General features: G+C 38.2%; 2 protein-coding genes across 8 annotated transcripts in view; one reads left to right on the forward strand and one right to left on the reverse strand.

Moving 5' to 3' along the window:
* LOC117421367 (VPS10 domain-containing receptor SorCS2-like) overlaps positions 1-11,285 on the forward strand; it is a 304,868-nt gene extending 293,583 nt beyond the window's left edge. Inside the window, exons 25-27 of one of the 2 annotated variants that reach the window (XM_034035673.3) lie at positions 2,092-2,194; positions 4,792-4,949; positions 5,245-11,285. In XM_034035673.3, coding sequence (XP_033891564.2) covers positions 2,092-2,194; positions 4,792-4,949; positions 5,245-5,309 — 326 coding nt within the window. In that variant the 3' untranslated portion in view covers positions 5,310-11,285. The remainder of the gene's footprint in view (positions 1-2,091; positions 2,195-4,791; positions 4,950-5,244) is intronic. The other variant, XM_034035674.3, reaches the window with a different exon arrangement.
* Positions 11,286-11,897: 612 nt separating this feature from the next.
* LOC117420388 (actin filament-associated protein 1-like) overlaps positions 11,898-25,229 on the reverse strand; it is a 79,233-nt gene continuing 65,901 nt past the window's right edge. For 4 of the 6 annotated variants that reach the window (XM_034033802.3, XM_059033189.1, XM_059033206.1 and 1 more), the window contains exons 8-18: positions 24,337-24,412; positions 21,817-21,966; positions 21,205-21,416; positions 20,830-20,975; positions 18,447-18,564; positions 17,713-17,970; positions 17,292-17,403; positions 16,877-17,041; positions 16,388-16,578; positions 15,919-16,083; positions 11,898-13,695 (exon numbers count right to left, since the gene is read on the reverse strand). In XM_034033802.3, the coding sequence (XP_033889693.3) occupies positions 13,669-13,695; positions 15,919-16,083; positions 16,388-16,578; positions 16,877-17,041; positions 17,292-17,403; positions 17,713-17,970; positions 18,447-18,564; positions 20,830-20,975; positions 21,205-21,416; positions 21,817-21,966; positions 24,337-24,412 (1,620 nt within the window). In that variant the 3' untranslated portion in view covers positions 11,898-13,668. Of the gene's footprint in view, positions 13,696-15,918; positions 16,084-16,387; positions 16,579-16,876; positions 17,042-17,291; positions 17,425-17,712; positions 17,971-18,446; positions 18,565-20,829; positions 20,976-21,204; positions 21,417-21,816; positions 21,967-24,336; positions 24,413-25,229 lie in introns of all 6 variants that reach the window. The other 2 variants (XM_059033213.1, XM_034033804.3) reach the window with 2 other exon arrangements.

Below are 25,229 nucleotides of genomic sequence, written 5' to 3' on the forward strand. Positions count from 1 at the left end.
TCCACCATCACAAGTGCAGTATAAACCCCATAATGTAAATCAGTAATACAATGAGTATAACAAGCTTCCCAGAGAAGCGAAAATCTACCTCATTCACATCATGACAGATTAAAAAATGCTATCTAAACATCATAATACAGACAGCCAATGAAAGTATAACAAGCTTCCCAAAAAAGCGAAATTCTACTTTAGTCATGTTGCAGCAGCTTCAGGTCCATAGAAAATACAAGTAAAAATAAAGTAAAAAAAGTACCACAAAAATATCACAAACAAACAAATAACCCAGAAGACCATAGGAGCAGTTGAAAATAGCCAGTGGTCGAGTCGAAATGCCCGCATAGCAAAATAATAATCAACAACCAAATCCGTAGGAGCGCGGAGCAAAAGCACTCACAGCCGGTGATCCCCGTTGTCGAGAGCCGAATCAGAGGACCGCATCTCAGTATAGAGATCAGTCCAGACCAAGACGTCGTGCAGCAGATCCACTCCTCCTTGCGCCAACAAGGTGTAGCTCATCAGTAGGAGCAGGAGAGAGACTCTGGTCCTGGGATGGAACAGCAATCCCAAGGGAGTCCAGAAAGGCCTGTGCATCCTCAGGAGAATGAAAGAGGTGATCCGCAGAGTCATGGTGAATCTTGAGAACCGCTGGGTAAAGAAGGAACGCCTGCAGACCTTGGCAGCGAGCTAAGCCAATGGGGTGGGAAAAGTCCTTGCGACACTGCCGTGAAGTCGGGATAGAACCTGATACTACCAGCAACAGAGTGAGAGTCCTTCCTGGCAGCATGCAATATGGCCTGACAATCAGAATACTTTAGGAGATTAAAGATAAGCGTGCAGGGCTTTTCTCTTGTTTTCTCTTGATTGGAGTATATGCGATGTGCACGCATTATCTAAATAGCCAGTGAGAGACGGGAACCACAGAGGGAGAGATTTCGTCAGAAATTCAATGGGATCAGAGCCTTCGTCTCCCTCTTTCAGTCCAACCAGGTGAAGATTGTTCCATTGGGCTCTGTCCTCGAGGTCCGCCATCTTAGATTCCAAACGGTCAGTTCTAGGTTCACAAGATGTAATCGCTTTCTTATTGTGGTTTATAGAGGAACGGAGTGCCGTCAGGTCTGTCTTGAGGGCTTTGAATTCCTGGGTGAGTTAGGAATTCATTTTACATGGTGGTAATTTTGGCAGCGGTTTAGAGACCAGTGCCCTCGATGCACGACAACAGGTGCTCGAAGTACTGCCGCGTCATACAGGACTATGATGGCGGATGGGTCAGAGTCAATTTTATTATTTTCTTTGGACGGCGAGGAAGAGTGTGTGGAAGGTCTCTTTCGGGTTGGTCGACATGCTGGGGTATACCAACGATCAGTAAGAGTAATTTGAGTAAGTAGAATGAGGTTTTGTAGCTATTAATATTGAAAAAGACGAGGGGAGGTGAGGAGATCCTAAGCCGTCATCGTCCTCGCAGGTGACATGTCCATCTTCCGGTAATAAAGTTTTTTAAATAAGTGAGACTTTACTGTAATTATTCAATTATGCTATGATGGGTATTATTTTATCTGTGGTTTTGTGTTGGAACCTGGAACTACTGTGTCTGACTGCTATGGCAATGCAGTGTCAGGATCTTATTTGCTTTAAGCAAGAGGATCCAGGTGATAAGAGACAAGAGGCTCCCTAACCTTGTCTCATTTGCAGGGGCAGAATCCTTTACGGCAACACACAACATCATTTATTATACAAATAAGGACATACAAATGTCTATTGAACCTGCAAAAAATGATAACAGTCAATACAGAATATTGTGTATCCCTTTCTGTTCATCCACATCAGTTTCTGAGTCACAGGAATGAAAAAGAAGCTAGCAGTCGCCATGTAAAACAATCTACTCTAACCTAATTCAAATACACAATATAACCCTGGTACTTCATCCCATGGGTTCTCACAGTTGATTCACAAGGGTACACAAATCATTTGCTTTGAAATTATGGTGATTTACTGTATAGAGCTCATTGCTGAATAGCTCTATCGTTTTAAAGGGTACTTTGAAGCATGTATATCTGTTTTGCCATCTGGTCCTAATATACTGAACTGTTTCAGAGTCTCAGCGGAGTGGTGCAGGTGGTGGATTCTGGGCTATGGCAGTGATCTTTGTAGTCTGCTTGGTTGCAGTAGGATCATTCATTCTCTACAAATTCAAAAGGTATGTATGGGTCATAAAACTATCATTCCTGGGGATTTATGTTGTGTTGTAAATAACTCTCTCTGCAAGTTTACCAACTTGAAATATCTGTCTGCCACTATGTGAGTGAAGCAGAGTACATGTTGGTCTCTAAACCTAGATACCCGGCCATTACCCCCAATGGTGTGTACAGGATTGTGGCAAAGTGGTTTGCAGTGTGCAGGTGTAGGGGTGATGCAGTGCTCAAGACAAGGACAAACAACAAAGTACTGGTGAAATTATGGTTTATTTATAATCCAAAGTCTGATGACAAACAGTAAACAATAATAACAGACAATACACAGCATTTGTGTATTGCTCTGTTTAATCCATGGGTTGGACCCGAAATAATAGTCCCAGTATTTAAACACCCACATTTAACACAAACACGATCACAAGTCCACAGTGAGTGCTATAGTGCTCGTGGTGCAAATACAGTTTAATCGTGACACAAGTGCAGTGTTGTACAGGTTTGGTGCTGGACTTTAGCGACAGCTCCGGATCGTGTTAGCCGTCCAATAACAACAAACACTACAAAACAAACAAAACACTCACGATTACAATACGGGTCTCCTTCCGGTTTAGTGTTAACCACAACAAAGGAACAGATGACCTCACTACAGCCCCTTGTATACCTTCAATCATGACCCCTTGGTCAACGATTGCAACCACTCCTCCAATCCGCGGCTGCCACGTTGTTTCCCTTCCAGGTCGATGATTTAGTGTACCGTAGCTCCGCCCCCTTTCTAGATGGCCGACTTCCGCTGTTCCCTTTACACACCCCCTGACAGGTCGGGAGGGAGATTCATCACCAAGAATCATTCTGTCTCTATCATATGGATGCTGGGTCCTTAGTAACAGAAGCACTTGGAGAATCAAACCCATTTAGATTTTAGTAGGCATCACATAGAGTACATTAGAAACCTCAAAACTTTCATCTTCCAGTCAGGAAGCTCATAGAAATAGAGGGCCCTGTTCATTAAAGTACTTGCCGACTGCCATAATAAAACAAATGTTGTTTAAAACTAACGAAAGTCATCCATATTACTGTTCATAAAATGATCTGAGAATACGGGCGACTGTCACAAAGCACCTTATGAATGGGTATACAGTCGTTAAATATCGAAAATCCGCCTCTCTGGGTGGTGTCGGTAGCTGTTGCAAAAAGAAAAATGGACCGACAGTAGCCTACTGCTGAAACCCGAGTCTGCAGCTGCCAGTCACGGGCAGTTTGCAAAACCTGATTCCAATGCCCCTATCACGTCTGCCGAAAATTCATATCATAATTTAGAAAATAAAAAGTATTTTTTAAATAAATACTTTGTATTTTCGTTTTGTTTGGCAACGCTGGTAAACACATTTCCACACTCACACATAAGATTTCCATTCTTAACTGCAGGACCAAAATAAATAAATAAACAAAAAGCAGTGTAGGAGGACATTTGAATAATATTGTAATTCTAGTAATAATAATAATAATAATAATAATTACATTTTAAATAGTAATACTAATAATAATTATTTTGAAAACTTTAAATGTTAATCTTACAAATTCTCAACTATTATTATTATTATTATTATTATTATTATTATTATTATTATTATTATTATTAAGCCCCGCTTAAAGCAGGGAGTCAGTCGGGGGTGAGTTTATGTTTATGAATCAGTGAAAGTTTCACGCCGTATTGCACACACTACATAAAAAAAGGACTCCCTTTCGAACACTGATCTCGCAGTGTTTTTTGCAATACCAAGCAAGCCTAAATTTCCCACCGACTGCATCAGCAGCACTGGTATACTGAATATTGTAATGCTCCATGAAAATAAACAGGTTTACAAGGCAGTATTTGTCCAAACTGTTTATTGTGAACACAGGTAAAAGTAAATAAAAAAACTTGCTCTCCGCTTCACAGCGCTGTTTCAAAATGACTGCCAGAGAATACATTCTTGTGCGAGTATATATTTAAACATGTTCCTTCATATAAAGCTACAGATTATTTATTTATTTTTCAAAATAGGCAGTGTTAATCATGGGTATGTAAAACTGTATAACAGAGCAAGTGTAGTAATAAATTAGGTCTGCCGTTAAATAGACGGCTGTGGACGAAATCCGATGCGTTTTCTCATTTCGACAGGCGTTAACCCTTTATGAATAGACCCCAGAATGTCTAACTTTAAAAAAAAATAAAAAGGAAGGAAACCTAAACACTGAAAAGGGAGGTAAATATGTTATGTAAAGATTTCAATTTATAATAAAGGCAATGTTTACTGGTTTCCAATCACAATACAACCTTCCTTATTGTGACTTACCTTCCAGGAGGAAAAGCCCCTAAGTTAGGTTTTAGTGCTTACTGATAAGGAATTAATGTTCCACCATTTTTTATTTTTTTTACAAACAACACATTTTGGTAATTTCAGTTTTTTTCCTTTAACTTGGAGAGTTTTATGCTCTCTCTCTCTCTCTCTCTCTCTCTCTCTCTCTCTCTCTCTCTCTCTCTCTCTCTCTCTCTCTCTCAATTAAACTTAAATAATGTTCGGGACACATTGAGAGAAATTGTGAATTTTATTTGTTCCTTCAGAAAACTGCCTGGTAGAAACGTCTACGCTCAAATGCACAATGTAAAAGAACAGGAAATGACCAGTCCTGTCAATCACAGCGAGGACACCCAGAACATTATCCAAGGGGAGGAGTTTATTGATGATGATCTCGATTCGCAAACATTAGGTAACGCTGGAGGTAGCCACAATTTCAATTTTATTGGAATTTTTATTCTTTTATATTTATTGTTTTTCTTTATGATTCTTGTATTCTTATATTCTTATTTTATACTTGTTTTACTTCTATATACATTTATACTTGTATTGCTAAGTCTGTTACACAGTATTATAATAACTTGCCAGTAAAGGTGTCATACTCTATGAATGCCTGTTTCTGATTAAGGTCAAAGTTTTATAAATACGAAATCCATTACGAATGTACGGTTTATTACATTTGAATTACGAACACTTACGAAACATTCCTTTTTTTGCAGGTAATCACTCGGGGGTGGTTCTGAGCATAAACTCCAGAGAACTGCACAGCTACTTGACCAGCTGATGTTTACAGCATCAATAAACTGCGGAGGCTTGTCTCTATATTTTATTGTTCAGTACTGGGACACTAGCAGGAGGGAAAGAGGGAGATTCTCAGTTGATACTACAGCAACCAGTCATTTTCAAGGAAAAAAAAAGGTGTTTCTGTAACATATTCTGAGGAGGGGGAAAAAAGGTTGACTCCAACTGGATTTAATTAAGTGGGTCTCACTGTTTCTCAAATGACTCTACCTGTCACCACTCTTTTCACTAAAGAACAAAAGAATAACCACTATCCTGTGTTTTGAAAGAGGACATGGTGCTAACGTTTCATATCATGTCTACTTTCAATTCCTGTTACTGTAGCTTTCATTACAGTTTATATCTCGTTAAATGCACACTTTGACTATTTGGCAGCACATTTGTCAAATGGCTGCCTATTTTTAACTGTGTTCTTGTGCAGGTAGCAGTATTTTGAGTTATGGTCATACAATATCTATTGGGTCAGTATGTGTAGATCCATGTTCATTTAAGAAGGCTCTGCTCGCATCCTGTGCTGTGTTTCTATGCACTAAATAACCATGCTTTTAGTGTGTCGAATCCCTGCACCTCAACCCCACACAGGGCTTCATCCCACAGCAAGATGTTTTGTGGATCTAACATATCGCCTTACTAGGTATTAGGAAGTTCAATTGGAAATTCATATCTAGGATTTTGCTTTGATTAACTCACAAATATTGAACTAGCCATTAATAAGGATGGCCTTGTTCAAGGGCCTTACATCAGCTTCAGACTGGATCCACTGCTTGATGGTGGTCCTCATAGGTCCTAATTTAGAAGAGGTGATAGGTAACACACATACTAAATCTTTAAAAATGAATTGCTTGCTGTGGCATCTATCCAAACATTGGTTTGTTTATAGAAGTAAATATGGTCCTGGTCCATAATCACAAGACCCATATACATTACTCAATTTATTCTTTTTGTTTTTACCTGAAAAGTAATTCACAATGGATATAGTAAAGGGATTCTCAAAACATTGGGCTGTATGTATGAGGTTTGGGGAAAAAAAAAAGTGCAAACATTTTGCACTCTAACAGAATTTACAATTATCTTTAATAGTCTTGATAAGGTATGAGTGACTACTACTATATTATGTGGATTTTGCTGCTAACCCTACAAAATATGTAATCGGCTTATGTGTCTGTGCCTCAGACATTATTCTCCTGGTTTTGAAGCTTAACAACGAGTATTATACATCATGTTACTTGAGAATAGTTATAATTGCTTTTACCATCCTGCATAAACAGTCATTGTTAAGGTTGGACCACAGGCAAAATGGTATTGAGTGCTACCTTTGAAGAATAATACTAGCAACACCCTAGTCAATAATGCATCACACTAACCCTGATCTCCCTCCTCCTGTTGCCTTTGAGCAATAAGAAGACTCATCATACAGAATCACAGAAAGAAACTCTCTACCTTATATTTTTTTCACCCTCTTAAGAAGATAAAAGCCAACTCTTCTTTATTACATCTAACAATAGAATGAGGAAGTCACGTCAGGAATCTGGTACTCGGCATTCTGTACACACACTGGGGCTGAGGACTGTTATCGCCTTTTACAGGCTCATTCAATTAAAAATGAACACTGCTGCGAGACATAACCGTATGTCATTTTTGATGCATGCCACCAAAGCATATGTCACTAAGAAAAGAGTGTACATGAGCTTTTACAAAAGGTGAAAACACGCACTCATGATCTCCACGGTTACATGTATGTATTTTCTTAAATAAGTAATAGTTTGCTTCACTTTTGTTTTGTTTTCTAGGCCTTGGTTCCAAGCTCTCTTTCATGAAAAACAGACCCTGTAAATAACACAGCACTGAACATCTACCATTACACCTGCACAGGTTTACATCTTATTGATAGAAACCATAGTGATGTTAAATCAGTGGGTGTTGATTTTTTTTATCAGCCTCTTGAGTGAAAAAAAATTGATTACTTCACATTTATAGCCATGTTATTGTCTATTGAGGCTTGTTATACGGTAGCACTGATATAGCTAAAAAGGTGCTATATATTTATTTTTATTTTTTTTAATGAATTCAGGCCAAATTAATTAGCATATGCCTAAAATGAAAAACAAAGAATCATCTTATTCGTCCTGTATTGGTAGTGTTTATTAAATTGTGTTAATTTGACTGCCAGGTTGCTGTTTTACTCATTCAGATTAATTTTGTCATTGCTGTACCTATCAAAGTAGGATAGATAATTAAATTGTACGTTTTCTTAAATTGTTGTTAATGGTGTATGGTCAAAAGATAGTATGTTAAAGAGTAAGTGACACAGTTCCGAAAAATATAATGTTCCACATCCCCATGTTGTTGCTACAACTCTTTAAATAATGTACCTGTCATTTTTATTTTCATTGTTAACACCCTGTTAAAATGTTCGCTCTAGTTTAAGGGTTATTGCCTACATTGTCGAACAGGTAACACAGCAATAATGATCCATGATGTGGTATGGAACAGAAAAGCCAGTGCACATATTTTTAAATCGCTCTTCCTGTAGTGATTTAGACAGAGGACAGATCTCAAACCCCAGTGCACTAGGGTGGACATTTTTAAGAGAGCTTTGAAACAGACTTTAAAATTTTAAGTGTAAGAAATTACAGGCCCGTTATTTAAACAGTTGTAGCAACACATGGGGACATATAACACTATATTTTTTTGGAACCGCGCTACTTACTCTTTAAGGATAACATAAAACTGTTTGAAGCAGCTATTGGCTGCAGTATGTTGTGAAAAAATAAGCAAGGTATGCAGTTTACAAATGCTATTGTATATCTCACAAAGGGTGTTAAATATTTCAATAGAGCCTATATTAGGCAATTAAAAGTGGCAAGGTTCCCTTTAATTTGCTTTGTAAATTAATAAAAAAAAAAAAAAATACAACAGCATCACAATGTAAATAATTCCGGATTAACCCACTGTCTACTAAGGAACATTCTCACATATTATCACATTACCAAGGTGTCACCACATTTATCTGTGTGAAGCAGTGCTTTCACTACACTTTCCTTTGCTTGTACCGTGGTATACCACAATAAATGTTTTCACATCTGATAATTCTATTTGTGAAAGTTATTGTCCTGCAAGGTGTTAATAGGTTGTGTTTCGCTTATCTTATAGATGCTGAATTGTAGTGAAAAGGGGAAAGCAGCTGAGTGTGCTGTCCAATTTGCAAGCATCTGATATGTGAAGAAGAATTAACAAACTAACGAGTTAAACAGCATCCATGACAGCATGGAGTTTGAACTAGTATTGATCTTAGAAATATATATTTGACCACACACACATATATATATATATATATATATATATATATATATATATATATATATATATATATATATATATATATATATATATATTATATATATATATATATATATATATATATATATATATATATGGTGGTCCACTATGAAAGGCGCTATATAAAGATTATATATACACAGTACTGTGCAAAAGTTTTAGGCAGGTGTAAAAAATGCTGTAAAGTAAGAATGCTTTCAAAAATAGACATGTTAATAGAATATATTTATCAATTAACTAAATGCAAAGTGAGTGAACAGAAGAAAAATCTAAATCAAATCCATATTTGGTGTGACCACCCTTTGCCTTCAAAACAGCATCAATTCTTCTAGGTACACTTGCACAAAGTCAGGGATTTTGTAGGCATATAGTCAGGTGTATGATTAAACAATTAAACCAAACAGGTGCTAATGATCATCAATTCAATATGTAGGTTGAAACACAATCATTAACTGAAACAGAAACAGCTGTGTAGGAGGAATAAAACTGGGTGAGGAACAGCCAAACTCAGCTAACAAGGTGAGGTTGCTGAAGACAGTTTACTGTCAAAAGTCATACACCATGGCAAGACTGAGCACAGCAACAAGACACAAGGTAGTTATACTGCATCAGCAAGGTCTCTCCCAGGCAGAAATTTCAAGGCAGACAGGGGTTTCCAGATGTGCTGTCCAAGCTCTTTTGAAGAAGCACAAAGAAACGGGCAACGTTGAGGACCGTAGACGCAGTGGTCGGCCAAGGAAACTTACTGCAGCAGATGAAAGACACATCATGCTTACTTCCCTTTGCAATCGGAAGATGTCCAGCAGTGCCATCAGCTCAGAATTGGCAGAAAACAGTGGGACCCTGGTACACCCATCTACTGTCCGGAGAAGTCTGGTCAGAAGTGGCCTTCATGGAAGACTTGCGGCCAAAAAGCCATACCTCCGACGTGTAAAGAAGGCCAAGCGACTCAACTATGCACGAAAACACAGGAACTGGGGTGCAGAAAAATGGCAGCAGGTGCTCTGGACTGATGAGTCAAAATTTGAAATATTTGGCTGTAGCAGAAGGCAGTTTGTTCGCCGAACCGCTGGAGAGCGGTACACGAATGAGTGTCTGCAGGCAACAGTGAAGCATGGTGGTGGTTCCTTGCAAGTTTGGGGCTGCATTTCTGCAAACGGAGTTGGGGATTTGGTCAGAATTAATGGTCTCCTCAATGCTGAGAAGTACAGGCAGATACTTATCCATCATGCAATACCATCAGGGAGGCATCTGATTGGTCCCAAATTTGTTCTGCAGCATGACAACAACCCCAAACATACAGCGAAAGTTATTAAGAACTATCTTCAGCGTAAAGAAGAACAAGGAGTCCTGGAAGTGATGGTATGGCCCCCACAGAGCCCTGATCTCAACATCATCGAGTCTGTCTGGCATTACATGAAGAGAGAGAAGCAACTGAGGCTGCCTAAATCCACAGAAGAACTGTGGTTAGTTCTCCAAGAAGTTTGGGCCAACCTACCTGACGAGTTCCTTCAAAAACTGTGTGCAAGTGTACCTAGAAGAATTGATGCTGTTTTGAAGGCAGAGGGTGGTCACACCAAATATTGATTTGATGTAGATTTTTCTTCTGTTCACTCACTTCGCATTTTGTTAATTGATAAATATAAACTATTAACATGTCTATTTTTGAAAGCATTCTTACTTTACAGCATTTTTTCACACCTGCCTAAAACTTTTGCACAGTACTGTATATATATATATATATATATATATATATATATATATATATATATATATATATATATATAAAATCGAGCATCAAAAGAAACGTATCACTATTATAACACATTTATTTAAAAAAAAAAGGTATATAAATGATGGACATTGACACTGTTGTTGGACACTGGATATGGAGTGATTTCAGCTGTTGAATTGCAAGCTTGAATAAAAGCAATAAAAGAAAATCACAGAAAAAAAAACAATATGCTGCATCTGTCAAGAGAGCAGCGTCTTTGTGCAAGCAGCATGTTGGAGGCTGGACTAGGGCAGTGTACTGTGGCTTGCCGTCTTGGGTGCTCACAGCCAGCAATTTCAAACCTGGCGAGACGGTATAACCAGACACACTCTGTCAATGACAGGCCACAAACTGGGTGACCAAGAGTCACAACACCTGCCCAAGATGGACAGATCATTTTGCAGCATCTTTGTGATGTCAATTATTAATCAGCACAATAAAAAGTCTCTGCACCTTTTCTAAAACAGAGTTTGTCATTTTTTGATCACATCTAGTGACTTTTATCCAAATATAAAGTGATAAGTTTCTTTTCATGCTGAAATATAAGTGATATGTTTCTTTTGCTGCTCAAATATATGTGATAAGTTTCTTTTGATGCTCGGAATATATATATATATATATATATATATATATATATATTACAGTTCCTTTGGTAGGTCCTACTCCCCTCTGTTCTACCTGCATTCAGTTTCTCGATAAAATCTGCTTGAGCACACAATTAAATTTGCCACTTCCAGTAGTGTGACCAATACGTCCACTGTACTTGGTACATTGTGGTAAATCATTATTTGTACATCTCTTGTACATATGCTGATGTTGGCTTGTTAGTTTTCTAGTGATGTGATGTTTGTAAATCTTTTTGGGGGATGAAATAAAAAAAATAATAATAATAATTTGTTGGGAAGATTAATTGTTTACACAAAGCGTGTGAATTGACTGCATAGTTTATTCTTAATGTTTTCAATAAATGTTTGCGAAATGTAGTGCACAAAACCATGTGCCCATGATGGTTAAGCACTTCAATAATTTGTTAACTGTATAGCTTTTGTTTCAATGATTTGAACTGCTCATTGCAGAATTAACATTCATTAAAAAAGCCGTGGCGTAGTGACACATACTGCTGTATACATACCTGTGTACACTGTTGCATCCAAAGGTGTGCCTTTGTTTTTACAAAATGCACTTCAGATTGTGGTAAATAAAACTGGTTCCAAACTCTTTCCAAATCTGGTTGTTTCTCTTTTTTCTTTGGGGCTTTTGGAGTTGATATTTCACTATGTCATTAAAAAAAGAGTATGTTACTATAAATATCTAATTTTAAGTTACTTTCTTTTTTAATTGTATTAATGCAGCCAGTAGGTGGTGTATAAACACCAACACCATTCTCTTTTGTATAATATTCAGCAACCAGGCTTCATTTCCTCTTGTTACTGAGATAACAGAAATCAATTCCAATCCTTTTTGGCAGATGTTTTCTTTATTATATACATTTCTCACCAAGTTGGTGTCTGTCTTTAAGAGTAATACATGATATTAGAAAAGTGAAAAAAAGTGCAAAAACAAACAAAAAAGAATCAACTATTTACATTGGTTTCACATTTTTCCAATCAGGCTGTTATGATTTTTTTAGGTTTTAAATTTTTTAGCTAATGTAGTCTTTTGTTTTGTTTACAGTTGAAATACAGTTGGGTAGACTTCAGTTATAGAAATGGATAGTGACATACAAAAAAAAAAAAAAAATCCACGACTGACAAGTAAAGTGAGTCTCTCTTGGCATCCAGTCTTCAGCACTTCACTGTGCTAGTTCTTTCCATACATACTTTTATTATTATTATTATGTGTTTATTTAGCAGACGCCTTTATCCAAGGCGACTTACAGAGACTAGGGTGTGTGAACTATGCATCAGCTGCAGAGTCACTTACAACTACGTCTCACCCGAAAGACGGAGCACAAGGAGGTTAAGTGACTTGCTCTGGGTCACACAACGAGTTAGTGGCTGAGGTGGGATTTGAACCGGGGACCTCCTGGTTATAAGCCCTTTTCTTTAACCACTGGACCAGCTCACATGTATTTTATTTAGGTATTCAGCAAAAGAAAAATATACTGACTACACAACCTCCTCAACATAAACTGGAAATCTCACAGTCACACCTTACAACTGCTGTATGCAAGTGATGTATTAATGTTGCAGGAATTTGTGACCCAACACTTGAAAAAAAAAAAGTTAAATACTATTTACATGTATGTCGAACCAACTCATTATGAAATTAAGCCTTCTGCATTATTATTTCAAAAACATTTAAATATAACACTCCTTGTCTTGTCTATAATATGACATAAAATCTTAAATACTGTAAAATAAAACATAAAAAATCTTAAACAAAGACCTGTCTCTGAATGCTGAAACAAAACACAAACCATGACATTTAAAGTGAACAGCATACCTGGCACAATACTTAATGAAATGTGTGAATCAAATGTATCATGTTTGGTATTTCACCTTTATATATCACTATGTTTTAAATAACAGCATGTAAATGTATGCATGCATACCACCTTTTTTATTACCAGACTAGAGATTTTACAATATACTTTATATAGTAACAAACAAACCGGTTTTGTGATATACAGCACTAAAATAACTAAAATAATATTTCTATTCAACTGTACTATAATATGTTTACTGGGTGGCCCCATTTGCAAAAGCATTAAATAAAAATCAGTATAAATAATAATGGCAACTCAATATTTACTTAAACATTTACAAATAAATAACTATTATTTTTCAGATGTCTGAACCAAATTGTGTTCCTCCAATGGATAATCTTCAATTTAGCTGATGATTAATTCATTAAGTATTATTACTTTTTTTTTTTTTTAAATACATTTGGCATCATTAAAAACAAATCATGAGAAATGGCTAGGACTTTTTTTCAGAGTAAGTCTCCCACACACATGCCACCACAGGCTTTTATAATGTCAAAGCAGGAGGCAGTTACATTTATAATAATAACAACCGATACCATTAAATAAAGTTAATAAGAAAAATACTTTTCCTTTTTAAGCCTATGATATGAATATGCCATCTTTTCTGTCATCCACCAGTCGTTGACCTCCAAACATTTGCATTAACAAAAAAACAATATATATATATATATATATATATATATATATATATATATATATATATATATATATATATATATGAGGTACTGGTGAAAATATTGTTTATGTGCCAGTTTTCATTTCCCATTCCTAAAAAAAAACAAAACAAAGAACATATATTGTGTTAATGGTCTTAGGAATTAAAATTTAAAAATAAACATTGTGGACTTCCCCAGTTAAACAATCAGGCAATTGTTGTGTGTTGATAAATTAAACATAAATACAACTCAGCTAAATATCAAGGTTAGAATTGGAGGTCATCCAAGGTAAGTATCAAACATATATTTCAATTGCAAAATTATACTTGGATGTCTACTGAAAATAAACAATGCAAAATCGCATGCATAGCAGCCATTTCAGACTGGCTATGAGCTTTCATTTCAATGTACTGCATAAAACCTAACAAACACTTCCAAAACAAAACACGAATTAAACAGACCGCACAAGAAAGTAAAATGAAGCACTGTGTTAAGTTACTTCATATGTTCTAAATTCTCTGTATATTTAATTTCTTACTTCCTTATAGATATAAAGATAACCCCTTTAATGTTACAAATAATTGTCAGTTCTTAAATTAAGCCAGCCAGATATAGTACCAAGTAGTTCCCTTTCAAGTACCGGTATGAAATGTTATCCATTACCAATTTGGATATAACTCTGTGTAGCCAGATTTCCCTGAATACCTATGTCAAAGTACAGAGTCCCTGCCCCGTGGGAATAAAGTGTTGCGAATAGATGAGATTGGCACCATTTTATCTTCAGCCATGCCTGAGAAGGAGCACTGCTTCTGACCGTAACAGTTGTTTTGTGAGACAAGTCACATTTTTTCTACTTCTCTCCTTCTTCCTTTGGGATAAATATTCTCACTGCTAGTATATGTCATACTTTTGCGTGTTTTCTGCAACTTTAGTCCTTGGTTCTGGTCACTTCCCACCATGGCCTGGAAGCCTGCAGGTTTTCCCGCCCCTTCCCCGGGACCCAGTTCCACCCTCTGGGCCAACTCAGTGCTCCCGCTCCTTGCTGCTGCGCTCCTCCGGAGCCTTTTCTTCTAATTCTTTTTCTCTCCCTCAAGCACCAAAAGCGAGAGAGTAATATTTGTATAACTAACATTAAGAAAGAAAAGACTGATCTAGTGCAGCAGTGGTCTGTCTCCCCGTTGCTGCTATCTGCCTGTCTTGATCGGCAGCTTCTCCGCACTTCATGATGAGACACTTGCTACTGTTAAGGCCATGTAGTTACCGAGTCCGGTATCAATCGGCCACCGAACCAATTCAATGGGTGATTGCATCTGTTGCCAAGCTGGTACCAATATATAAAAAGACAGAGATTGCTCTTTATTCTAGTGCAGTGGTTCTCAACCTATGGATCCACTCACTGCCCCCTCTGGTTCTCCCTGCTGGAGGTCAGGCACCCGCTAGGCATAGGCGCTCTGGTCCGCAAGTGGCTCTAGGCCCTGCTTTATTCCCTCCCACTGCTGCTGTTGCTACTGCTGTGCCTGGAGAAAATCAGACAAGAACAGGCTTGGGTGCTCTTGGTAGCCCTGATTTGGCCCAGGACAGCCTGGTTGTCGGCAGTGGTCCAGGTCCTGGACGGCCAGCCTTGGGAGCTGCCTGCGCATCGCGACCTGCTCAACCAGACGCAGGGGACCCTGTGGGATCCTGACCCAGCGAGCCTGCAGCTGTGGGTCTGGCCCCTGACTGGCTGCAATTAAGCCAGATTGCTCTCGGGCGAGGTTATTACAGCTCTGCAGAATGCCAGGACCACTTCTACACAATACAGGTTTAATGGGGAGTATTCCAGACTTGGGGGTCATATACCATAGTGTGGGTTTACACTACACTTTTTCCCTAGTTTATATACACTAGATGTCATAGAATCCCCAAACCCTGGTTTTCTATACTAGAGTGGTAAGGGCAGCTATTCAGTTTACCCTTTACAGCATGCACACTGAGGTGCGGGTTCTCCCCACACTTTTTTAGGCTCTGTGGACCAAATGGCCTTTTAGCACATATGCCGGTGCTGCAAGTCCTGCACTAACTTGGGTAAACTACCCCATTCGGTAATAAAATAGCATTTCATACTTGGAAGGGAACTCAGTCAATCAAAACTGAACGGGCAGACTGTAGTCGGGAATCTGGCTGCGTTTATAGTTGCATGTAGGCAGCTTTGGGTTTACCAGGCCCGCATGCCTGATGGGGACAAAGTACTGCTGTTGGATCCTGCAGCGCTGCCATTGTGTGCGCGAATCCACAAAGGAGCTAATGATATCTGGGTAAGCCAACTTTTTTATAGTGGCAACGAAGCAGGACTGACCTTGGCTTTCCGAAGAACATGACCCCGATTTGGTGATGCCTTTTGTGAGGACTGTTTCTTCAGGATAGCTGCGCTGTTCACAGGAAGCGAGGAGGTTTCTGTATCGCTGGTGTCACAGCTGGAGGCGGGGGAATTATCAAGAGTGCGCCGCATGAACACTGGGGACTGAAAGACAGAACACCCAAATATGCTTTTGTAAAATATTATCATGGTTTCGTGAGAATAGCATGGCTTGTTGGCTCAAACCGATGATGAAAGAAAAGCAATCTGTTTATGTTTTGTTAATCTATTTATTAACTTTTTTTTCATCAGGAAAAATAACACATTTAGAATTCGGCCTTGTTTACAAGGGGTAAGACAAACCAGACAGCAACAAGTTCTGTTTGTGTCATCGTGTTAGACTGGTGGGCATAAAAGTGTTACTTCTGGGTGCTAAGAATAAGCAAAATGCAATTGTTTCCCAGCTCACCTGAGGGCTAGAGGTCCCAGACTTTGGCTCGATGGTCAGCCCCAGAGTGACCCCGCCATTCATGGCTTTCTTCAGGCTCTCTTTGACCTCTGTCAACTCCAACTCCAGATTGACGCGCTCCGTTTCTTTCTGCTTACAATCGTCTTCCAGTCTCTTCAGCTTGTCCTCAAGAACAGTCTGGGATTTCCTGCCTGCAGTTCATAAAGGAGAACATTTTTAAATGAATACAAAAAAGGATGTTTCTTTTTGGGAACAATGTAAAATACATATACAATATATGCATATTGGCCAACGCAAATATTGTGGTCAATTACAAAGTCACTCTAGGGGGTATCTGTATATTGATTTCACTGGATGGAATTAACCACTGTGCTGTATAAACTGTAAAAAAAGTTTGCATTAGAAAAGGATTAGCAAAAATATATTAAGCTGACATTGATTTATTATGTGGCACTGCAGCAGATGCCTTTACACAGCAATTGACTGTACCTGTATTGGCTTCTATTGCAGCCCGGAGGTCCTTTCTCTCCTTCCTCAGCTGTGCCAGCCGGTAGCGGAGATCCTGCTTCTTTTTCAGGAGCTCATCTACCTTGCCCTGCAGTCTCTTGGCATCAGCTTCCACGCGGTTTTTACCATACTTGTACTGATCTGCATCTTCAGAAAAATGGAAAATACACTACCATAAAAACTTCAGTATATATTTTATATATAAGTAACCAAGCGTAACTTGTTTTCTTAATAAAAGACCTAGCATTGGGTATGTTAACCACACGTTGATGGTCAGCCACATGCCCTGAATCTACTGTGCATGCCTGAGGGCTGCAAACCATGACACTACACCAGTAGGGAAACTGGAGGACTGCACAAGCATGGAAATGCACAGTAAACGCATCATGACACTTACTGGAATTATTGCGTTTAATCGGAATGTTTCCATTCGGCTTCTTTTGTTGGGCTATGTCCACTTTCTGTTTGGGCGCCACTCCGTTGGTCACAGGCATTTTCTTTCCCTTGATCTGTTTAGAGGCATGGCACTGCTATAATCAAAATATAATACAACTAACGCCTTTAAAAAAACTGACTATGCACATACACACACATATACTAAGATACAAGCAAGTATAGTGGTTTGCTTCCCTGACAGAACATAGCAAAATAACCTTAAAAATAAATAACCAGTAATTAAACTTTAGACATTTACATTTTTCTTTACCTATTTAAGCTTAAAACTCAACATTTGTAATCCACAGTGGAAAGGGGAAGAAGCTGTAGACAGTTATAGACTAAAAAGCATGACATGGAAGGGGTTAACAGTGGTACTTCACCTGTGAGGCTGGCCCAGCTAATCCCTGCCCCCCAGCAGAGGTGTTAGTGACAGGCAGCGAAGAGGAAAGTTTGGAGGGGGCAGGAGTTTTATAATGGTTAGCAGGTGGTTTTTCAGAAGAAGAAACCCTAGAAGGCTTAGGTGAGTAGCGCGCAGCAAGCGTTGGAGAAGGGGAATTTTCATACAGGCCAGCGTTCTCATACAGTCCTTCATCCCTCCAGTTGTTAGCTGGAGTCGAATACATACTGTCATTTGGCTCCTGTGGCAGCACATGCGAGATTAGCAGCACGACAAGTTATTGAGAAGAGCAGAAAAAAAGATGGATTAGTGGATTAAAGTCATGATATGTGGCAATGTAATTGTCTCTTAGTAAAAATGGCACAATGTTCAATACCTGTTATTAAACAGTAAGTGAGGAAAATGGTGTCAGTTTGAATGTAAGGTGACCCGGCCTTATGAAGGCTTTTCTGATTAAATGTTGTTTATTGAGAAAACCTTCACGTTTCAGCTTAAAGGGGTCCAATGTACAGTTGCAAATTTCAGCTTTGAATATTTTTTGGGTCATGGTCAAAAAAGGCCTCATTTAGCATAAGTTTGCCACCTGTATAGAGAAACAATGATCAATGTGAAAGAGACAGGAGCCCTCAATGTGACCTAGCAGTAAGAGACCAGTGAAACTGAAGCCCCTCAGCTGTTAACAGCTTTAAAGACACGTCTACTAGAAGGAAACCTTACCGATCCATTTATACATGGGACGTCGTCATAATGCAGGGCCACCCCAGATGGGCAGGAATAGCCATTGGTGGGATTATCCAAATAGGGGTTAGGAGACACAGCACGCCTGTTTGTAAAGCTGAATGAGACAGAAATATACAAGAACACATGAATAAAATACAGTGTCGAAAGCCACATACATCAGCAGCTCGTTTTTAAACAATGTACTTTCAGTTTAGTTCAAATATTTGTACAAAGGTTTAAAGTTCCAGGCACAGGGATTTTGAGCTCCTACGTTTTGCAAATCTTTCAAGACCACCAGGCTTGAGTTTCATTCTAGATGCTTTCTGGGGAAGAGGTGTTAAAATAAACAAGAACATGTGAAACGATTTGAACAGCTAATTTTTATTGCAACAAAAGTGGATGAAAGTGTTTTCAGATTTTTGTTTTTGTATTCTGTTAATCTCTTGACCTTGCCTTTTGGCAACTAATTCTATACTTTTTACAAACCTTTTGCAATGGCAATGTGCATACCACGAGGGGCTGCTCTTTATATATTATTATTTTTTATATGAAGATATATATTTTGTGTATTTTCTTTGCAACACATTGCATTCGTTTGCTCAGGATAATGAGAGTTTCAAAATGTAAAAAGTTAAATGTAAAAGTATGATGGCGGGATAGATCACTAGTTTTATAAAGTTTGTCTCTAGAAAAATATGTAAAAATGTAACAGACGCACGCACACATACACGCACGCACGCACACACACACAGACACACGCACCCACGCAGGCACACACACACATACGCACACGCATATACACACACACACACACATGCACACACACACACACACACACACACACGCACACAGATGAACACAGACGCACACACAGACGCACAATCTTAGAGCTTTGTAGTATTTTTTTGTAGTATATTAGTTTTTTATTGGTATTATTTATTTATTTATTTATTTATTTATTTATTTTTTGTTGGGAAACAGAGTTGGAGGTCTATCACATTTTGAAAAGATTTTGCTAGGAGTATCACTATCAGAGTAAACACATTTTTAGTCTTTGTAATATATTGTATTGCATACATCTCCAGTAAATGCTAATTTGGTTTACATTACTAGTTTCTGTATTTTATTCATGCATTCTAGTCACATGCAATGACACCTCATTTATCCGCGGATTTCACACATCCGTGGACCTGTGTCCCCCCACTATATTTGGCCTGTACTTTACCAGTTAGGGTATTAAATTGGATGTATGTGGCTTAGAAAAAGAAAATAAATAAGCAGGAGTTCAAATCTCATCGTCTATTTGGCCACATCACTAAAGTTAGCCACACGCCAAAAGCAACAAATAAAAAAAGGGATAAAATGGAAAGACTGGATCTTAAAATAATCATTAAAATATTTCATAAAGTGTTTAAAACAGCCTTTCATAACAATACATTACATTCATAAAAAGTTTTACAAAGCAGAAAAATACTGTTCATATATAAAGGTTTACAATTTGGTATAATTAGTTTGAGCAGCTATTACTGCATATCCAATATCTCTGCAGTGGATTACTTGCATATATTTGTTTAATAACCCGATTGTACCCAATCCACTCATCGTCTGGGTTATATTAGCAAACCACCTCTGATGTTCGTCCATTACGAAGTCCTGCAGTTCCTTTAATGTGGTCTCAAAATGTGAACCGCAGCCTCTTTTTGATTGATACTTTACAGTGCCACTCAGCACTGTCATTAATTCTTATGATGTGGTCTAGTTACCCCATGTAAGGCATTTGGTTTTCATTGTCTTCCCACTTGTTCATTAGAATCACAAGTGGGGGTTTCCAGGAAAAGTCAGACCATTCATTTTAAATAAAGCTCATGGTTATTATTAACATAAAAGTTTTAACACATTAAGACATCAACAAAGTACAATGAAAAGCAGATTTCAAAACAAATGTGTTTAAATCATTAGGGGCAGGCAACCCTGGCTCTTTCATTCCAGTTCATTGTAGGACTTTGTTCCCAGTTAGTTCCTTAATTAAAATGTAATTTACATCAAATTGGGAATTACACACACCATCCTCATATTCTCTTGTACATTAAATTCAAGAGAACTATATCAGTGAAACATTTCAGATAACATATATAGATTTCCTCATCCCTTCTAAAGGTCTATCATGGTACATTTTCATGGTAATCTTGCAATGATATATGCAATACAAGGTTAACCAGCGTCTTTTGCAATGCTCTACTATACTTCTGTGTGTTTTACCATTCTTTCACAATTCCAGTGCTTTACAGACTTTTTTACTTTGCTATATGCCAGCATCTTTTCTAAGGGGTCTCTTAATAGACTGCAGATACTTTTCCGGTTGTTCTGCCAAAATTCTTACCAGAAGGATTGCTTTGCCAACTGTACCACATTTGCAGTCGTCTCCACATCAATGTAATCGTAGTGAAGAGCTGCAGGGTCTGTGGAAGAGCCGCTCTCTGCCAGCAGGACTCCAAGCCACCTGCCCAGCCCCTCAGAGGAAGAGGCCTGTGGGAACAGCCGCAGAAAATTGAAAGATAGCTCAAAGGAATTATTAATCCCCTCTACCTGCGCAGACATGATGCAGCCCCATAACTACGTTCATTGCAGAATTACACTAAGCACATGGGAACGAAGTAAAACACTGGGTTTTACTTCAAAAATCAACAAAACAGGACCGATTGTGCTCTTTCATACAACAATGGCTGGCAGTTCCGTGAACAAAGGGGTTCTGTACCTCTAGCACAGCTGCTTCTTGTGCGTTGCGCAGCAGCCGGAATGCCAAGGGGTGTTTGGAATCCAGGCCCGGGATGACCTCACAGCCCCGCAGTGGGATGGAGGCCATGTGCGTTTTCAGGTCCGTCCGCTCCTTGTGCAGAATCAGCTGGTTGTCCTTCACTCGGCACCAGCGCTCCCGCCAGCGGTTGTTGGACAGCACGTTCAGATATCCTACAAAACCGAGCCATCGATACCCACATTCACAATGGCATTTTCTGAATAGTTATAGCCAGAATAAAGTGTTGGTGTTGTAGCCTACAACTCTATGGTTCTTCCCAACTGGAATTCAAATGTAGGATATTTTGGACTTTATACTATACAACCAGACATTATTTTGTGTATTGAAGTACAATCCCATTTTTAAATTGGCCTGATGTATTCACACTATAATACATTGGTCTAACAATATTCCATGCACCCATTTAAAGATGGTCTATGTTTTTTTAGTAAAGCCCGTTATACTCAACTGAACCTTGTGAGTGCCTGCTTGCAAGAGGCCTTGACATGAACCCCTCCTTTACTGATCCTATAAAACAACCCACCCAAACACACACATCCCACACAGACTTACCACAAGTGGGAACATCTTCCTCTGCTGAAGAGGTCTGCTCATCAGTCGATGGTTTCTTCTTTCCCAAACCGATGATCTTTGTAATCTTCTTTCCCGCCACTTTACTCACAGTGCCCTTCTGCTCATTCTTTGAGTTTTTCTTTCCTTTCCCTGCAAGAACAACAACATATCCTGTGATGTTTGCTGTAACATTCCCATACAGTACATAAAGAACTGCCTCATTTCAAATGTTTTGTGCTTTTGATGGTGGTTTGTGTAATCTGTTCACATGTTCTCGTGGTTCTCTGCCACCTAAAGTATTCTGAGTGATAATCTTATACAGTTTTTTTTTTTTGCTTTAAATTACTTAACACTGTATAACTCTAAACTCACCTGACCTTTAAACTACTCTGATATATTACTATTGATATCTATTCCCATTTGTCTTTATTTTTCAGAGAAACAAACAAAAAAAAACAAGAGCATAAAATGCATAAAAAACCCATACAGACTATATAGCAATGGTGAAATAATTTCAATAATGGTCTTAAGAACAATTATGTTATGTCTGGCCAATTCTTAAGAATGCAGTTTGCATGAGACTTTACATCTTGGAGAGCTGCACATGCCATACATGACAGGAGTGACCATAATATATTTGTATTGCAGTGATACATACAGTAAATCATGCTGGGTGAATCTGAGAGCTTTCTCGTCTTCAGTTTCTTCCTGTTGGTTAATGATAGCATTTCCTGTCCATGGTGAATACTGCATCTTCTCTATTGTCACATCTAATTATTCTCACATTAGTAATATAGTAACCCTCATTCTGATCAGAGCCACAGTTATGATTATAATCTAAATTGTAACCCCAGGGTATTGGCAACAGCAGACCTGGTAATGTTAATGTTAAGGTTTGATAGGAACAATAAACAATGCAGTAAAAATCTTCATTTCTCCTCAGAAAATGAGGGGCACATTTTAAAAGATTAAGAAGATCTTTACAGCATCATATTTCTGCCTAGACTAACCGCTTGTCCTTACTACCAGTATGTTTTGATTTAGTGGTCTGTGGCGAGAGCACTTTTGTGCCGTGGACCTGCTCCATCCAGAAATGGCATTAGTGAACTGTTGGATGACCTTCCCGTGCAGTTCCACCACTAGCTCTTCAATGAGACGAGAGACAACAGCCTCAGCCGCGGCGTCCCACAGCAAGCGTCCTGTAGGATTCCCACTACAGCATGACTGGATCGAGGAACTCATACTGCTCCCAGTGCCAACTAAGCAAGGGCAAGACATCAGCAGTTTTCTACTATGCATACCAATGTGTAATTTACTGGGATGACACACATGTTCTCATTAGTTTGTAGCGATCTCAAGGGCAGCTACCCTGTAATCTACTATTTTGAAGTTGATCAGTGATGTTAAACCTGGCTGAATTCCAAAGCAAGTCAAAATTTGTCCAATTGGATTTACACTGTAAATAAATCTACAGCATTATTAAAAACAGGTTCTAATGACTGCGCTTCTAAATAACAGAGCATTTATTATTATTATTATTATTATTATTATTATTATTAATAACTCTGACCTCTGCCTGGAAACACTTTCTTTTACCTATAAACAAACAACAGGTTCTCAGACATGCTTCAATGTTTATGCATGAAGGCCCTTTGAAGTCTGAAAGCCCTTGTACCCTGAGATTATTAGTAGTAGTAGTAGTAGTAGTAGTATTATTATTATTATTATTATTATTATTATTATTATTATTATTATTATTATTATTATTAATAATAATAATAATAATCTCAGGGTACAAGGGTTTCAGACTTCAAAGGGCCTTCATGCTTAAACATTGAAGCATGTCTGAGAACCTGTTGTTTGTTTACAGGTAAAAGAAAGTGTTTCCAGGCAAAGGTCAGAGTTGAACCAACACAATTACAGAGATGACCTGTTGGGGGCAGCAGCATTACACAAAATTAAGCCTGAAACTAGAGTGCATAGCAAACTGTCACAACAACAGCACAACGAAGATAGATCAAAAGTGTGTAACTCTAAAATGTCACCAATGTCATTTGGACAGTAATGCTGGTCCACACTTTGTTTCTAAAACTTAAAAAGAGAACTCACATCCATGTATTTCATTTACAGCTTATCTTTCGGATGGTAACAGTTTTAAGTCAAAGCAATTCAAGAACAAAGATGCTGTTCTTGAAACACCGGGTTGTTCAGACAACTGCACACCCATTAACAGATCAGTACAATATAACTGCTCTATACTGTTCAGTTGGAACCTTTTTTAAAATTTTTATTTCAAATGCTTATATATTAGGGCCCATCACCATACATTCTTTACTGTGTTGCCAATCTTCCATACAATCCCATCATTTCTAATACAAGCTAGTACAGTGCATGTGATATCAATATCAGTTAAACTGCTTAGTTACTTATCTCTGTGACGCAACTAATAAAGCCCTTATTCATAGACGCCGAATGAAGTCATAATTGGCTCATCATACAGTAAAATCACAGAAGACTTACCCTGCTCTTTCACTTCAGCAACTCCGTTCTCTAGAATCCACTCTCCATCTGAACTTGGCCGGTCACATGACAATTTCTGCAACCGTAAAAAGAGTGTTTATTGGAAGGCTCCAAACTGTTTTAACAGTGCCTCTTTGTTTTTAATACATACACAATTCCTAAGCAAGATCCATGAGAACATCTGTAAAAGGTTAAATGTAAATCATTAAGCACCACTTCTGTCCCTTTCACCAACTGTTGAATATAATGAGATGGCAAGTGCTTGAAAAATCCTTTATTAATGGATTTTAGGGCCGTGTTTAAAACAAATTAAAATAATAAAAACAATACCAAAAATACTGTTTTGTTGAATATGGTGGATAAAAAGTCCCTTTTAAGCTTTTATTTTTTACCTTTAGAGCACACCCCACCACCACCAGGTGGCCAAATACAGTATTACACCCCCAATACCTCCCAGTATATTTACCCTCAATTTAACACAGCACCAAGGGCAGCACTCCAGATAAGGGGAGTAACTTAATTTTATTAGTGAGAGAGTAAAATGTATTTTCAGGGGGTAAAATGCAACATACCTTGAAGTCTCGATAAATACACTGTACAGTCTTTAATGGTAATGGAGTAGGCATTAATAAAGAGCCTTCCATTTTAACTGCAATGTAACTTTGAACTACTGTATAACCACACGTGTTCTACAAGGTCCTTTATCGGCTCAGCGCGTTTTTTTCGAGGTATCACACTGACTCTGCTAATTAATTATGTTACTTATATTTTAAACTCAGTGAACATGTTAAAACTTCAACATTTAGCGGTTGCCTCTGACGATGGTTCCAGTTGGATTTGTAGCTGTACTGGGGTGTTTACACTTCAACCTGTGTAGCTTCAAACTGTTTTTA

This window comes from Acipenser ruthenus, chromosome 1 (genome assembly GCF_902713425.1).
Source record: "Acipenser ruthenus chromosome 1, fAciRut3.2 maternal haplotype, whole genome shotgun sequence".
In the NCBI taxonomy this organism is placed as follows: Eukaryota; Metazoa; Chordata; class Actinopteri; order Acipenseriformes; family Acipenseridae; genus Acipenser; species Acipenser ruthenus.